The sequence below is a fragment of the Ahaetulla prasina genome, chromosome 4 (genome assembly GCF_028640845.1).
Source record: "Ahaetulla prasina isolate Xishuangbanna chromosome 4, ASM2864084v1, whole genome shotgun sequence".
NCBI lineage: Eukaryota > Metazoa > Chordata > Lepidosauria > Squamata > Colubridae > Ahaetulla > Ahaetulla prasina.
Window position 1 is genome coordinate 46999779 of NC_080542.1, and position 17027 is coordinate 47016805.

The 17027-nt window shown below is 40.9% G+C and overlaps 1 protein-coding gene across 3 annotated transcripts in view; it reads right to left on the reverse strand.

The window, feature by feature from the left end:
• ACLY (ATP citrate lyase) overlaps positions 1 to 17027 on the reverse strand; it is a 72299-nt gene that overhangs the window by 12699 nt on the left and 42573 nt on the right. For 2 of the 3 annotated variants that reach the window (XM_058181636.1, XM_058181638.1), the window contains 4 exons: positions 15514 to 15618; positions 4511 to 4725; positions 4346 to 4427; positions 274 to 384 (listed from right to left, as the gene is read on the reverse strand). In XM_058181636.1, the coding sequence (XP_058037619.1) occupies positions 274 to 384; positions 4346 to 4427; positions 4511 to 4725; positions 15514 to 15618 (513 nt within the window). The remainder of the gene's footprint in view (positions 1 to 273; positions 385 to 4345; positions 4428 to 4510; positions 4726 to 15513; positions 15619 to 17027) is intronic. The other variant, XM_058181637.1, reaches the window with a different exon arrangement.

The following is a 17027-nucleotide window of genomic DNA, read 5'->3' on the forward strand; positions in this document are numbered from 1 at the left end:
AGTAGTGCATGTTGAATGATAGTGATAGTGTAGATTCTGTAGACGATACAAAGACTGGTTGATTACCAAAGGGGCAAAGAGGTAGTTATTAGATCTTTCACAGGGTTGTGGAGTAAGATCCAGCTTTCGAAGTCTCATTTTATGAAAAAATAGCAAGTGACTGTTAGAAACAAAATTAATGAAGACTTTGTGTTTTGAATGGCCTTCACCCTTAATTAAAACAGACTAATTCTGCCAGTGATTCAATAATTTCTTCTTTACTATAGATATTACCTCGGAAGAGAACATAGTAGCACATGTTCCAATGCACCAGCACACAACAGGTTTAGTGATCCGGCCTTCTTTAACACCCTTACAAATTTTGTATTCTTCTATTCCTCCAATCTAAAAAATTGAAACAAAATTGGAGTCCGTATATATATGCTGTTCATTAAAATAAGGCAGTATACCAATTTCACCAATCCAGCCTTACTTTTAATTTAATTCTATTAAATGAGAGGATTAGATAAAGAGAAGTGTTAACATGATTACAAGGAGTAAAATACCATGTTTCCCCCAAAATAAGACATCCCTGATAATAAGCCTAATTGGGCTTTTGAGCTCATGACAATAAGGCCAAGCACTTATTTCAGGGTTCAAAAAAATAGAAGAGAAGGTCTTATTTTCTGGGAAACATGGTATGAATCTGAATAAAACAGCAGTAATAATAATTAATCAAGATCAAGGCATTTTTAAGACTTTGTACTGATTAAGCCAAGTGGCAGATAAAATAAGAATACATTCAGGGATAAAATCTAATTTTTTTTGCTACAGGTTCTATGGGCATGGCTTGGTGGTCATGTGACTGAGTGGGCATGGCCAACTTGACATCACTCACGTCACTCACTGTTAGAGCCAGGAGCTGCACATTCTGACACAGAAGCACATTCTGTCTTTCACAGAATGTCACAGAAGCCAGGAGCTGCACAAAAGCACATTCTGCCTTTCTGAAGCACTCAACGCTTTTGAGTTTCCCTCTGGCTCCACTGCCCAGGTGAACCTTGGAGCCTTCTCTTGCCCTGCTCTTCATCCTGGAGGGCCGCGCATCCCCCCCGCCAATACTCTGTACAAACCACCCACCCTGTTTCTGCAAAGGCAGAGCCTCCCCCTTGCAGGGCAATCCAAAGAGGTGAGGGAGATGCTGAAGAAAAAGCCACCTTCCACCCGGGCCTCCTCCTGCAGCCAAATGGGCCCAACCATGCGTGCCCTTTCCTCAAATGGGCTGTGCATGAGACGCTTGGAGAGAGAGCAAATAAGAGAGCTCTCCAACCTCTGGTTTTGTGTGTGTGTGTGTGTGTTAGAGAGAGAAAGGGAGGGAGGGAGCGATCTGAAGCCGAAGCACCCAAACTTCTGGCAGCAGCGGGGGCGGCTTCTGAGCAGCCACAGGGGCGGCTTCTGAGCAGCCCTGAGTCAGCCAGCTCCACATGACCTACTCCCTGAGTCTTGCCATTCTCCTCGCCCCTACCCCCCCCCCACTCAAGCAGCGCCAGGCTCTGAGGGACAACAGGGCCTCTCATTTTTCCCACAGCGCGGCATACGCTTGCTACATCTGCTTGTCTACTTGGAAGTGATGATCTTCTCTGCTTCTCTTGGGATAATGGTGCAGGCACCATGGATGCATAGCTTGTCGGGGCTGAGCAAAGAACCTGCTGCTTGAGTGGAGTGAGAGGCGAGTAAGCTGCTAGCTCCTTCCCCGCAGCCCTGCCATGCTTGCCCGCCTTCCATGTGGGCTTCCACTTGCCTGCCTTCGCAAGCTGGACACCGGGAAGGCAACATGGAAGACAAGTAAGCATGGCAGGGCTTCGGGGAAGGGAGTAAGGTGCTAGCTCCTTCCCCGCAGCCCTGTCATGCTTGCCTGCCATTCACATGGGGTTCCACTTGCTTGCCTTCGCAAGCTGGCCACTGGGATGCCAGGAAGGTAGCATGGAAGGCAGGCAATGATAGCATGACTGCGGGCCGTGAATCGGTTTGGGAGCATGGCTAGCCAGCCATTACTCCCAGTTCGGCGATCCAGCCCCAATCTCTGCTACCTATTCGCCTGAGCCAGTCGAAACTGGGACCATTTCACCCCTGAATACATTTATACTTATCAAATCAAATCTAGTTTATTATAGTCAAAGACCAGAACAAATAAAAACACTCAAGGAATATCCAGTTGAAAATTCTAGAATAAAATAAATAACAGATAAAATCTATATTAAAATTACAATTTTGCATCCAATCTGTCAGTTACACTTGGGCTATACTATAATATCAATCCTTAAACTGTGAGGCCTATAGTCATCAAATACTAAAATGCAAAAGAGTAGTAATGCAAAAGTGTTTGCTACATTGGTTGTATAACTAATAATGGATTAATCACTTGTTTCTGATGAATCCCCAGTGCTGCTACACAGAATCTAGCCACTGTGCTGTAATCACAATCTGTTTTTTTTTTATTTACATTTATATCCCGCCCTCTCCGAAGACTCAGGGCGGCTTACACTATGTTAGCAATAGTCTTCATCCTATTTGTATATTTATATACAAAGTCAACTTATTGCCCCCAACAATCTGGGTCCTCATTTTACCTACCTTATAAAGGATGGAAGGCTGAGTCAACCTTGGGCCTGGTGGGACTAGAACCTGCAGTAATTGCAGGCAGCTGTGTTAATAACAGACTGTCTTACCAGTCTGAGCCACAGAGGCCCTGTTCACCCTTAAGCAGAGGCCCTGTTCACCCTTAAGCAGCCAGCCACTGGAGATAAGTAGTGTTGGAAAGGCCAGAATACCTCCTGATTATTGGGAGGATATGTTTTTTTCAAATATCTCTATAGAAAGAGTATCGAAGGAGTATGTGTCCAATGGTCTCCAGGTAATACATTGATGGAGAGCTGCTAGACATAAGAAATCAAAGGTCTGTTTCAACTGTAGCACAGCACTAGTTGGGTGCAGAATCCTCCACCAATGTCTTGGTATTTGGTAAACTTGGTAAGCTTATTCTAGACAAATTATTTATGTTTCCACAGCATATACAAGGTAGAAAATCAGTAGCCCACCCTTGACAGGAAGCCCAGCCAAGCCCAGTCGTTGGCTTTACGGCACTGGCTGTGGAACACAACAATGATATGTATTTTTGTTCTCATCTACTCTTGCTTTTTTTTAAAATTTCTATGAAGTCAATGAAAAGATCCCATTTCTATATGTATATGTGTGAATATATATAATTTTATCTATTAAAACAAGATAAAACTAAACAAGATAAAAACTAAAACTAATATAAAGGAAGAAAAAGAAATTAAAGAAAACATAAAAAGTACATAAAAAATGAAGAAAATTAGAAAGAAAGAAAGAAAGAAAGAAAGAAAGAAAGAAAGAAAGAAAGAAGGAAGGAAGGAAGGAAGGAAGGAAGGAAGGAAGGAAGGAAGGAAGGAAGGAAGGAAGGAAGGAAGGAAGGAAGGAATTTCTGATATTCTTCACAGCATTATAAGTACAAATATATTTTAAGCTCTCTTCCTAAAGTTACACATATTACTATTCTTTCTATAAACTATTTGCCTAATCATCAAAAATATTTATATTTTTGCATAAATTCATATTCCTGGCAAATAGATGGGGAAGAAATGGAGGTAGTAACAGATTTTATTTTCCTGGGCTCCAAGATCACTGCAGATGAGGACTGCAGCCAAGGAATTAAAAGACGCTTGCTCCTGGGCAGGAAAGTTATGGCAAATCTAGACAGCGTATTAAAAAGCAGAAACATCATCCTGCCAACAAAAGTGTGTATAGTCAAGGCTATGGTCTTCCCAGTTGCAATGTATAGCTGTAAAAGTTGGATTATAAGAAAGGCTGAGTGCAAAGAATTGAGGCCTTTGAACTGTGGTGCTGGAGAAGAGTCCTGTGAGTCCCTTGGACTGCAAGGCAATCAAACTGATCAGTCCTAGAGGAGATCAACCCTTTAGAAGGCCAGATCCTGAAGATTAAACTGAAATACTTTGGCCATCTAATGAGAAGGAAGGACTCACTGGAGAAGAGCCTAATGCTGGGAAAAATTGAGGGCAAAAGAAGGGGACGAGAGAGAATGTGGTGGCTGGATGGAGTCTCTGAAATAGTTGGTATGAGCTTAAATGGACTCCAGAGGATGGTAGAGGAAGGCCTGAAGGAACATTGTCCTTTGGGTTGTGATCAGTCAGATACAACTTTGCAACTAACAACAACAAATAAGTTCATATATACGTTTGTTATATAAGTTCATTTTTACACAGAAAGTCCATTACAAGAAAAGATCCTATTTCTATGCTCAAGATAGAAACGAAAAAATACTCACTTCTCCTAGCACTACAATCATTTTCACCCCTGGAGTATCCTGGTAACGCAGTACGTGATCCATGAAGGTAGAACCAGGATATCTGGGCAGAAGGGAATAATATTTTAAGATGTATTTTAAAAAACAAAAATAGGCAAAACAAACATTTGGAACTACCACTCTTACCGATCTCCTCCAATGGCTACACCTTCGAACACTCCGTCTGTGGTCCTGGAGATAATGTTGTTCAGCTCATTGGACATCCCTCCTGAGCGGGAGACGTAAGCCACGCTACCAGGGCGATACAGTTTTGATGCCAAAATATTGTCCAGCATTCCTCCTGTGTTTCCAATCTTAAAGCAACCGGGTTTAATTCCACCAACCTGTAAACAGACAGAGGGCTGAAATGGACATTGGCTTACCTGAACGTCCCATTTTCGGAGCGCTGCAAAGACATTCCACGTATGGGTTAATCTCTCATCTATTTGCTCAAGACTAAGTGTAATTATTTTTCTTTTCCATGACCATGCCTCCTGCTTTTTGTGGTCTCCAGTCTTTTCATGAAGACGTAGTCATCCAAGAATCTTAGCATAAGGAAACAAAAGAAGGAGCACCCACCCCTGCCAGGATCAGGAATCCTACAGGGCGGGTTGGAATGTGTTCGCAGTGCTCCGAAAATGGACATTCAGGTAAACCAATGTCCGTTTTCCAGAGCGCTGCTCCGACATTCCACATATGGGACATACCCAAGCTTACAGATTCTGGGCTAGGATCTGACTGACCCCCTGGTCCTGGGTGGAAATGATACTTTGCAAAACTCTCCTCCCAAAGGATGCCTCTGCAGAGGCAAAGGTGTCCAATTTGTAATGTCTGATGAAAGATGACAATGACGATCATGTGGCCACTCTACAAATGTCCAAAATGGATGCCTGAGTGGCCCAAGCAGCTGTGGTGGCAGCGCTGTGAGTAAAATGGGCCAAAATACATCCAGGTAAGGGTTTGGCCTTGAGTTCATATACTTTAGCGATACAGGCCTTCAGCCACCTGCCCACAGTAGCAGAAGAAACTTTCCAACCCATAGATGAAGAGTGAAAGGATACAAACAAGGCTTCAGTCCAATGAAAGGAAGCTGTTCTCCTGATATATCTACGGAGAGCCCTGTGAATGTCTAACGTGTGCCATCAGATGCTTTGGATCTGCACAGAAATCAGGAAGAATAAGTTCCTGCACCCAGTGAAACCGGGAATTCACCTTAGGCAGACAGGCCGGGTCCATTCGTAAAACCACTCTGTTAGTATGGAAAATACAGAGGTCCTTTTGGATTGATAATGCCGCCAGGTTCAATATTCTTCTAGCTGATGTAATTGCGAGAAGAAAGGCGACCTTGAGAATCAGAAAACGTAGGCTGTTGGAACCCAACGGCTCAAACGGAAAAGATGTGAGGGCTTGAAGGACCAAAGACAGATCCCATGTAGGGTATTGATGCACCACAGGAGGGCTGAGATTGGCAGCTCCTTGCAGAAAACAACAAACACTCAGATAGAGATAGGGACTGATGGGAATCGCAAATAAGTATTATTGATAAGGCGGGCACCTGTTGACATAAGGTGGCTGGCACTAAACCTTTGTGCAGTCCCATTTGCAGAAATTCCAAAACATCCGGAACCGAAGCCGACGTAGGATCCACATGTACCTTAGCACACCACCGACAAAAGGCTCACCAGGAAGCATCATAAATCCTGTTCATAGATCCCTGTCTGGATGCCTGCATCATGCGTATCACCTTGTCAGAAAGGTTGGCCTTGCTCAGAAGGACCCTTTCAAGTGCCAAACGGTTAAATGGAGCCATTGGGGCTCCGGATGGAATATGGCCCCTTGGGTGAGAGAAATCCTGTCCTGTGGAATCCTCCAGGGAGGGACACGAAGAGGCTAACCTGATCTGCAAACCAAGACCGGCGAGGCCAATGAGGTGTGACGAGAAGAGTTTCCGCTCATTCTGTCAACAGCTTGCGAAGCACCTTTGGAATAAGTGGTATGGATGGAAACATGTAGAGAAGTCCCCGCGGCCAGTGGCACCGAAGAGCATTGTAATTCTCCGCTCCTGGATCCTGAAACCTGGAGAAGTACCTCAGTAGCTGTGCATTCTCCGGACTGGCGAAGAGGTAGAGTATGGGAACACCGAACCTTTGAGACAACTCCTGAAGCAACTGAGGATGTAACTGCCACTCGTTCAGGTTCAGGCGCTCTCTGCTCAGTCAGTCCACCTTGAAATTGGAAGCCCCAGAGATGTATTCTGCTTTGACTGATAGCATGTGCCCAACTCATCAGCCTCTCCACTTTGGCCATCAGAGCCCTGGACCGAGTGCCCCCTTCTCGAGTGATATGTGCCTTTGTGCAGTGGTGGGATTCAAGTAATTTAACAACCGGTTCTCTACCCTAATGATTTCTTCCAACAACCAGTTTGCCAAACTGCTCACAGAATTAACAACCAGTTCTCTCAAAGTGGTGCGAACTGGCTGAATCCCATCACTGCCTTTGTGGCCATATTGTCTGTCAAAACTAATATATGCTGACCTGTCACCTTGGTCTGAAAGTGATGGAGGGCTAGTCGCACTGCCCTCAATTCCAACCAATTGATGTTGTTCATTTGTTCCAGTGAGGACCAGTGTCCCTGAGCCACCTGTGAGAGAAGGTGTGCGCCCCAACCTAGAAGTCTCACATCTACCATCAGAATGACCGGGTCAGGTTCCTGGAACACACACCTCTGAAGCAGGGCTACCGAAGACCACTAGTGAAGTGAGCACTGCACTTGAGATGTCACTGTTACCTTGGCCTTTGAATTGCTGTGCCCTGCCTTTTGGAAAGGTAGGAGGAACCATTGAAGTGGATGAGCATAACAGTGAGCCCAGGCACAATGGCTATACAGGAAATCATCTTCCCGAGCAGTTGGGACAGCAGAAGGAGGGAAACAGACCTGCTGGAGATCACTTGTGATGCCAATTCCTTGATGCTGCGAGAATGGTCGGGTGACAGGAAGACTTGGCCTTTGAGTGAGTCTATCACTGCTCCCAAGTGCAGAATGCAGGTGGTAGGCTGCAAGTGGCGCCTGATGAATTGGGACGTGTAAGTAGGCTTCTTTAAGGTCCACCGACTGTCACAGGTCCCCTTCCCTTATGCAACTCAGAATAGATTTCAAGGATTGCATTTTGAACCTCTGTATACAATGAACTGATTGAGGTGCTTGAGATTCAAGATTCCTCTTAAACCCCCCGAAGTTTTGGGTACCAGGAAAAGGTTGGAATAAAAGCTTGTCCCTTCTTGACTTTTGGTACCGGCTCAATGGCCCTGATGTCCAACAATGTTGAATCTCAGCCTCCATGAGTTGTTTCTTGCCAGGCTGGTGTGAAACCGGACATTGCAGGTAGCGGCTTGTGGGGCTGGATAGGAATTCCAAGGTTAGGCCATACTCCACCGTCCGAAGAATCCAAGCATCTGTCGTGGTGGATGCCCACTGATGGTGGAAATGTTGTAGATGGCCCCCAATGGGAAGTAGTGACATGGCATCACTTGCCACATCGAATGGGCTGTGACCCACCTCCTCAAAAGGGCTTCTTTTATGGAACTTACATCTACTCTGATCCCGGAAAGACTGCCTATCAAAGGGCCTGTCATTGCCTTACGGATAGGACTGCTGGAAATAGGACCCACTGGTCCCCGGCTCCTGATGAAATGGCTGCCGTTGTGAATAAGGTGTGTATCTGCATTCAGATTGCTTGTAAGAAGAAGGCAAAACTTTCCATTTGTCCTTATCTTCTATGAGAACCGGTTCCAAGGCCTTCTCAAAGAGCACTGAACCTTTGTAAGGAGCTGAAGCCAACTTCCATTTTGACTTCAAGTCAGCCTTCCAATTGCGCAGCCATAACAGCCAGCGTGATGTAACATGGGTGCCCAGACTCTAGAGGTAAATTTTGCTGCATCCAAAGATGCATCTACAGAATATCAAGGAAGCTCGGTTAAAAAATTAAGCTGATGTAGCGGCCTTAATGGCCCAAGCAGCTGCTTCGTGAGACCTATGGAAAGTCAGTTCTGCTTTACGATATGCTGGAAGGTTTAAGACCTTCCAGCATATTGCTTGAAAGCAGAGCAGAAGAGGTCAGAGCAGCTATCGGGGCATCCACTGACGGCAGCAGGAGAGACTCCTCAAGTTCTGGAGCCGAACAATAAACTTTCTTATCATAGGAGCCGCAAGTGAACCAAGCTGACTCCATGGCCGCTGAATCACCTCAGAAAAATGTTTAGGGTAAGAAATGAATTTCTGTTCCTTCTTTGGGATAAGAAACAAACTGTCATTAGGAGAGGCAGCCTCTAAATCTTGATCTTGAGGTTCCTCAAGGAGTCCCATATTGGTGTCCACTTTAGCCTTATGGAGTAAAGACTTAAAAAGTGATGGGCGAAACAGACCAAGAAAGGCTGGCCTGCCAGGTCTTAGCCTTTCGTCTTCCAAAAATTCCATCTCTTCCGGGCAGTCATCCCCTTGTGAAGAAACCTAACCACTACACAAATCATGTTGTGAAGGGGAAGTCTGCCTGCCAGTCACAACAGGTTGCAAGTGCCTCGAAGCACTTCCTGGTTGATGGAGTTTGCACCGGTTTCCCGGTCAGTGACTCCAGAGCCGCTTAATACATACTGGAGCTGTGATGGTGGCAAGAGCTCAGTTAACACCCAGTCACCCCACAACATATCGGCGGCAATAGAAACCTCGGAAGCACCCAAACGGGACACATACCGGACCGCTGCTTCCAAAAAAAACACAACCAGGGTGGGGGAAGACGAACTGGATTTCCCAGAGATGTCTAACCCACCAGCAGCAGCAAAGGAGATCAATTCTCCTACCTTGTTTAGATGCACAGCTCCAGGATCCAGTAAGAATTCCAGAAAATTAAACAGAACCAAGAAAAATCCAAAATAGTCAAAATAAAATTGTAAATAATAGATAATAGGTTAATCTGGCAACTCAGGTCTTGATCGACAGACTGAGTTAAAAGACTGGAAACCACAGGAAGCAGTAGGTGTGGTCATGGAAAAGAAAAAAAATTACACTCAGTCATGAGCAAATACCGTATTTTTGGGAGTATAAGATGCACTTTTTTCCCCCAAAAAAGAGGAAGAAAATCTGGATGCGTCTTATACTCTGAATGTAGCCCTGTCCAGCTTCTCAAACGGAGGTTTCAGAGACTGAAAAAATCATCAGAAATGAAGCTTCAGAAAAGAAGCCCCCAAACAGCGCTTCAGGAAAAAAAAACCCAAACAGAGCTTCAGAGGCTCTTTTTTTCTGAAGCTCTGTTTCGGAGGCTTTTAGAGGCAGAAAAAAGTTTTTTCTGAAACAGAGTTTCAGAGGCAGAAAAAAAAGCAAAAAAAGACAAAGCACAGAGCTCACAACCAAGGAACCTATTGCTAAAATTCACCTCTGGGAACAGCTGATTGGAGGTATTCTGGGGGGGCCAATCCACCCTCCAATCAGCTTTTTTATTTCCCTCCCCAAAAACTAAGGCTCCAAAAAATACGGTAGATGAGAGATTAACCCATACGTGGAATGTCAAAGCAGCGCTTTGGAAAATGTCAAGATCTCTTAATTAAAACAATCAATGTTTGAGTCAGATCCAGCTAAGGATAATTGTATCATGTAAAACTCTCATTTTTTCCCCATTATCTAATTTACATGTGCCTAGTATGAACATGTATAGCACATCTGCTGGCAGCATCTAACTGATTGATTAAAAAAGATAGTTTTTTAGACCCTATATAGGGTCAAACCTGGCTAGTAGAGAGGTCTTTATAGAGAAAAGGCAATTGGGGCTTCCTGGGTCTGTCGGTTTAATCAGAAGTTGAAATAACTTCTCAGAGGAAGGGAGCAGGGAGCCAATTCTGAACTATTGCAAAGGAAACTACAATGGTGTGTTCAGAAGGACTCCAAAAGTTAAATGCGACCCGAAGAAGGCTTTATTTTTATTTTTACCTCTTTTGTGCATGAGTGTGTGCACACACAGGCACATTCACATGCTGTCAAGTCAGTCTTGAATCCTGGTGATTGTCCTGGTGACAAATCCATGCAATTTTTTAGCAATCTTTTCATAAATGGTTTGTGCTTTGTTTCCTCCAAGGGCTGAGAGAAATTGACTGACCCACGGTCACCCAGCTGGTTTCCTGCCTAAAGTGAGGCTAAAATTGATTGTCTCCTAATAGTGCTTTACCTAACTACACCAAATTGGCTCTCACCTTTACCTAAAGTCCATTATATTTTACATAAAGCAAATTGAAAAAACCTTCATTCTTTGCTCATAATTCTTAAGGTTGTGATAACCAAAAAAGCCCTCTAATATTAAGATTTGGACATTTGATCATAGAACAGTTTACATTTATGAAAATTTAGACAATATTTTAAAAATGTTTTCTTGCCCTGATGAACCTAAGAGATAATGAAGCAAGAATGAGGCAGATCTTTATTCTGAGATTGGCAGTGCATGCTAACAGCTAATAGCTAATTGTCTAGCTATTTTTGTCATACAACTATATTCCATTAAGTAAGGATTAATAATAGAAGTTTTATAATTATTATATAATATAATTCTAATATTATTGATCATTAATTAATTTGCACTGTTTAGCTGAATATTCAATTGTCTAGTTAATTATTTATTAGCAAGTAATTAGTTGAGTAGATTAACATTATTTACTGATCTATGTTAATTGATTTATTATTGACATTAATTTGTTTTTCTGATTAGTTACTTGTAGATATTGTTTTATTATTGATATTGACTAATTAATTTTGTCAAATATTGACAGAACATTGACCATGCCAGACAGAAACTCCAACAAATCTACCAAACACCCTCAAACGAAAGTTATCACTACAAACAATGACCCAAACGACTCCAGAATATGCTACAAATGTAATGAAACTATTAACGAACATGATGAATTCAAGAAATGCCGATTATGTACCAATTATGCCCACCACACCTGTCTGAAAATAAACAAATTGGTAGCCAATTTCCTGCAAGCATATTCTACATTTATCCATATATGTCCATCTTGTTTTCCAAAATTTGACTACTTAATTGCCATGTCTGATAGGGTCCATACCATGGAAACAACTATAAAGACACAACAATCAATGACTCCATTGAAGCAAGCTTAGAAACATGAATACTAGCATGTTTAGAACCATGTTTTACTTATCTTAAAAATAAAATTACAGCACAAAAAAATGAAAACTCAGCAAATCAAAATCTTATCCCAATTCAACAAACATTACCTCAACCCCAACCAAAACCACAATTATCTGCCAACCAACATTTTATTTGGATTAGATGACACCATAAACCAGATATTACTAAGGTTCATAGCATCATTAGAGGTTATAATACACCCACTACCTCCCCTGATGAAATCATTGAAGTCTCCAGAGATGGACTAGAGTACAAAAACAGTGATGGCTCAGTGGCCCCTAGATTCTGTAGAGTCATTTGCAAAAATGAGATTAGCAAACAAAAGTTCATTTATACTATAAACTCAATTGCCAGAACCAACCCCAACCACAGCAAACTTCGTTCACGGCCTGATCTATCCTTACTTCAGCAGATCCACTCCCATGAACTCCGGACAGAACTCAAAAGACGCCAAGACAAAGGCGAATCTAATCTATACATCGACTACCACGCTGACTGCATAAAAAATAAAACCTACAATCAATTGCCCAACATCCTACCCTCCATCACCCAAAATGTCCAACCATCTCTCATACAGAACTTTCAACCAGCCGTCATCCAAGACTAGGTACACACACTCCTTATTTCCTCAATAGCAACCACTACTGAACTTAAATGCAAACTAATAAATGCAAGAAGCATTGTAAACAAAATGCCCGAATTTCTCCTCTTATTAAATACTGGTACATTTGACATTATATTTATCTGTGAAACATGGCTAAGCTCATCCCTCCCTGACTCCATCATCTCAGTAAGAGAATATCATATTTTCCGACCGGATCGCGAAACCCGCTGGGTAGGTAGAGTAGCTACCTTTTACAAAAAGTCACTAAATCTAAAAAATATTCAAGTTGTACATAAACTCGCTCTTCCAGAAACTATTGTCTGCGAACTGTCCTTTAACATCACACTTCACTTCTTATTATGTTACAGAGCCTCCAACTACAACATTGCACATGTGAATAAGTTAACCACACTACTAACACGGGCAGCCTCTTGCTCTTATCCTCTCATCTTTCTGGGTGATCTCAACCTACCTCTTATTAACTGGAAAACAAACAAATGTACAATTGAACCCATCCATACAACTCTATACAATGCTGTTCCAATCTAGGTCTTGATCAACCAGTAACTAACAACACTAGACTCAACAACTGCCTCGACCTCATCTTCTGCAACAACTCAATTTATGGACTATAAATAAAAGAACCCTTTTCCAACAGTGACCACAGCATGATAGACTTTTGTCTCAATATACGCCCTTATAAAAATCTTCATAATAATGGGATACCAAACTACAACTTGAAAAAAGCAAACTATGATCTCATAGACGCAGACCTCTCATCTCTTGACTGGCAAATTCTATTCTCTAACTGTATCACTGCCGAAGACTACTATAATGTTTTCTTGCTTGAAGTCAATAGAGTTGTCAAACTATATGTGCCACAAATCACCACCAAAACTAGGAAAAACAAATAACTCATTATCAATAAAAAAGCTCCAATCCAAAAAAAAAAATCCCTCTGGTGAAAAAACAAAACTGGCTATGTAGCTAACTTTAAAAGCCGCTACAAAAATATATGCCACCAAATAAAGATTGAATGCACCAATTACCACATCAAACAAGAATATCTTCTGCACACAAAATCCAATCGCACTTTCTATAATTTTGTAAACAACAAACTTAAAGACGAGATCCATTCCACCCCTAAAAGGATCTAACGGTAAAGAATACAATGATGAAGCAGTTAAAGCAAACCTCTTTAACACATTCTTCGGCTCAGTCTTTGTTGACAGGAATGGCTCATACCCAACATTCCCTAGTCGTACCAATAATGACTACAACGCTCTAACACAAATAGATTTCACAGAAGATAATGTTGAAAAGGCACTACATAGACTGAAACCATCTCTATCTATTGGACCTGATGGTCTATGTGCATATCTCTTAATAAAGCTTTCCACTGTTATAGCAGAACCCCTAAGCATAATCTTTGAAAAATCTTTCAGGACCAGCTCCCTTCCCAATCTATGGTCACTAGCCACGGTCATCCCTGTTTTCAAAAAAGGAGACTCCAGCCTAGTTGAAAATTACAGACCAATTTCTTTGTGCTGCGTCACCTGCAAAGTAATGGAATCAATAATCAACCAATCCATTACCCTCCACCTAGAAACAAGCAACCTACTCTATAATAAACAATTTAGTTTCAGGAAAAATTATCCTGTAATCTACAACTTCTACATTGCAAAAACATATGGACTACAAATCTTGATCAGGGCAAAGCAATAGATGCAATTTACATTGACTTCTGTAAAGCCTTTGATTCAGAGGTACACAGCAAACTACTTACAAAATTAAAATCCTACAGCATTTCCTGATATCTCCATAATTGGATAACCGCATTCCTGTCAAACAGGCAACAAGTGGTCAAAATAGGCAGTGCCCTATCAAATCCCGCTCCTGTAAATAGCGGTGTCCCCCAAGGCAGTGTTCTAGGACCAACACTCTTCATATTCTACATAAATGACCTCTGTGATCATATTATAAGTAACTGTATTCTCTTCGCCAATGATGTTAAACTATTTAACACTACCAACAATGCTGCTACCCTTCAAAAAGACCTGGACTTTGTGTCGGAATGGTCAAAAATTTGGCAACTCCAAATCTCAACCAACAAATGCTCTGTCTTACACACTGGCAAAAAGAATCAGAACACAAAATACAAACTAGGTGGACATGACCATGTAGATGACCATCTCTATGTCAAAGACCTTGGAGTTCTCATATCAAATGATCTAAGTGCCAAAGCCCACTGCACTACATTGCCAAAAAGGCACTAAGAGTTGTAAACCTAATCTTGCGTAGCTCCTTCACCGGTAAGATTACACTAACCACCAGAGCATACAAAACATTTGCTAGACCAATTCTTGATTACAGCTCATCTGTCTGGGACCCACACTGCATATCAGACATTAATACAATTGAGTGTGTCCAGAAATATTTCACAAGGAGAGTCCTCCACTTCTCTGATCACAACAAAATACCTTATGCCACCAGATTTGAAATTCTGGGTTTAGAAAATTTAGAACTATGCCGCCTTCGGTATGACCTGAGCTTAGCTTATAAAATCATCTGCTACAATGTCCTTCCTGTCAATGACTACTTCAGCTTCAACCACAACAATACACGAGCACACAATAGATTCAAACTTAAAGTGAACTGCTCCAATCTTGACTGTAGAAAATATGACTTCAGTAACAGAGTTGTTAATGCTTGGAATGCACTACCAGACTCTGTGGTCTCATCCCCAAATCTTTAACTCAAAACTGTCTACTGTTGACCTCACCCCATTCCTAAGGGGTGTGCATAAGAGCACCAGCGTGCCTACTGTTCCTGTCCTAATGTTCCCTTTAGTTGTATTCATTTTATGTTTTCAATTTATGCTTATACATATTACCTAATATGTATTTGATGAAATAAATAAATAAATAAACATTTTGGGCAACAGAGATGATAGCATCTTATATTAAATATGACCTGTAGCATAATATGAAGTTTTGTGCTGAAATCTTGGCAAAAATACATAAAAATATACCAACCAGATGTTTAGGAGCCAGTTTTCACTCATCCATAACAACAGAAGGAAGAGAATGGAAATTTCCTGTTTGTTCTGACACTTAAATACTTTGAAGTGCTGATTAATCAGTGATTCACTATCCCCAGTAAGATGCATTTATACAAATTAATCAAGGCTTTGTGACAATTTTCCTCTTTAGAACTCTAAAGGTTCTAAAGTGAACCTGCTAGCACAGTTGGAATACATTTAGTGTGCAGCAAGAAGTTTTCAGTCTATAAAAAAGGAAAGCTTTTTTAAAGTAAAAGAAAACAAAAGTAATCCAAATTGGGTTTCTTCTCACCGTTGCTGGTCCAATAATCGTGACTCCTTTCTCATCTGCCGTTTTGATCAACCTGCGGGTTAGGGCCTCAGGAATCCCTTCTGCAATGATGGCCACTGTACGGATCTGAAGCCCAAGAGGAAAGTAGCACCAATATTGATTTCTGGGTGGGGTTGTGGCATTTTTTTTTTTGCTCATGAGAAATGGAGATTCAGGAAATGATTCTAATAATATATTTTTCTCAACTTTGATTTTAAAATTGGGAAGGGGGGGCAAAATGACAAGAAAAGAAAACTCATCATTCAACCAAAATTGCCACCAGGCTTTTCCAATTTTTTAAATTATGCACACTGTGGAAACTGGGGATGGAAGACTAATTTAAACATCATAATATGTGAATTTTGAGTAGTGATTTAATAATTAATGATAGCTTCAAGTTATATCTAAACACAGTTTGATTTTTGATTTCTAATTTGTAGCATAACTATGGCTAATAGTTTTATGATTATTTAACCTTGATTAACTTTCACCAATAAACAATGGCAGGTAATTTATGACAAAAATATGGCTGAACAAATCTTTTTCTCCTTCAAATAAATATTTCCTTCAAAAATTTTTTGATGAATTTTAGTGCTCTACAGCTGTACTATCAGTTGCAAAATCAGCACCACAGTTTTTTTTAAAGTGTAATTGATTAAAAAAAAAGTTGACTTCAATAGATTCAGTAAACTTATCAAACTACTCTAAAATGGCCCTAGATTTGCTGATATCTAAATATCTCTCCATTATCTGATATTGATGTCACTCTTCTTACAGTCACTAAAACCTGTAAAATGAAATATAGGCTATAAATTTAGGGCACAGCTAGCATGCACACTAATGAGAGGCTCCAGATAACATGATTTCATACTGTTTTCTATGGTGTCTCAGTTAGACCACTTTTGTATATTTCATGCTGCAAAAATGTTTCTGGTTTTTCAATAGAAGTGCTGATTTTCTCAAATTAAACAGGATTTCATTACCACATTCTCTGTTCCTTTAACAGAGAAGCATACATACAGCTTCATAGAAATATTGGCAAATATCTTACCAGTACATGGCTACTTGAAAAAATTACTTCAACATTTTTACTAACTTTACAATGTAATAAATTGTACTAAAAACAAACCTGGTGTTTTTGCTTTGTTATTAAAATATAGAAGAGAATTTCTAGACGTTGAAACTTATTTGCCACTATTCAATATAGTTTTAGTACTTAAATAGCCAACTTGTTGTAATACTATTTCTACATTTTCAAAAGCAACCAGTACTTAACACACAGTATTTTAGCAATTCTTCTAGTATTATTTAACATAGACTAAATATTATATCTAAACTTTTTTGAAATTGCAAATCAAAGTGTTTTACTATTCTATTGACTCCTGAACAGAATGAAGAGAGCAAGAGGTTTCAGGTAAATATGTTATAGAGACATACAGATATCCTATCCAATGAAGACCTTAGAGCCCAGAGAATTGTCCACCCATAGTTTAATT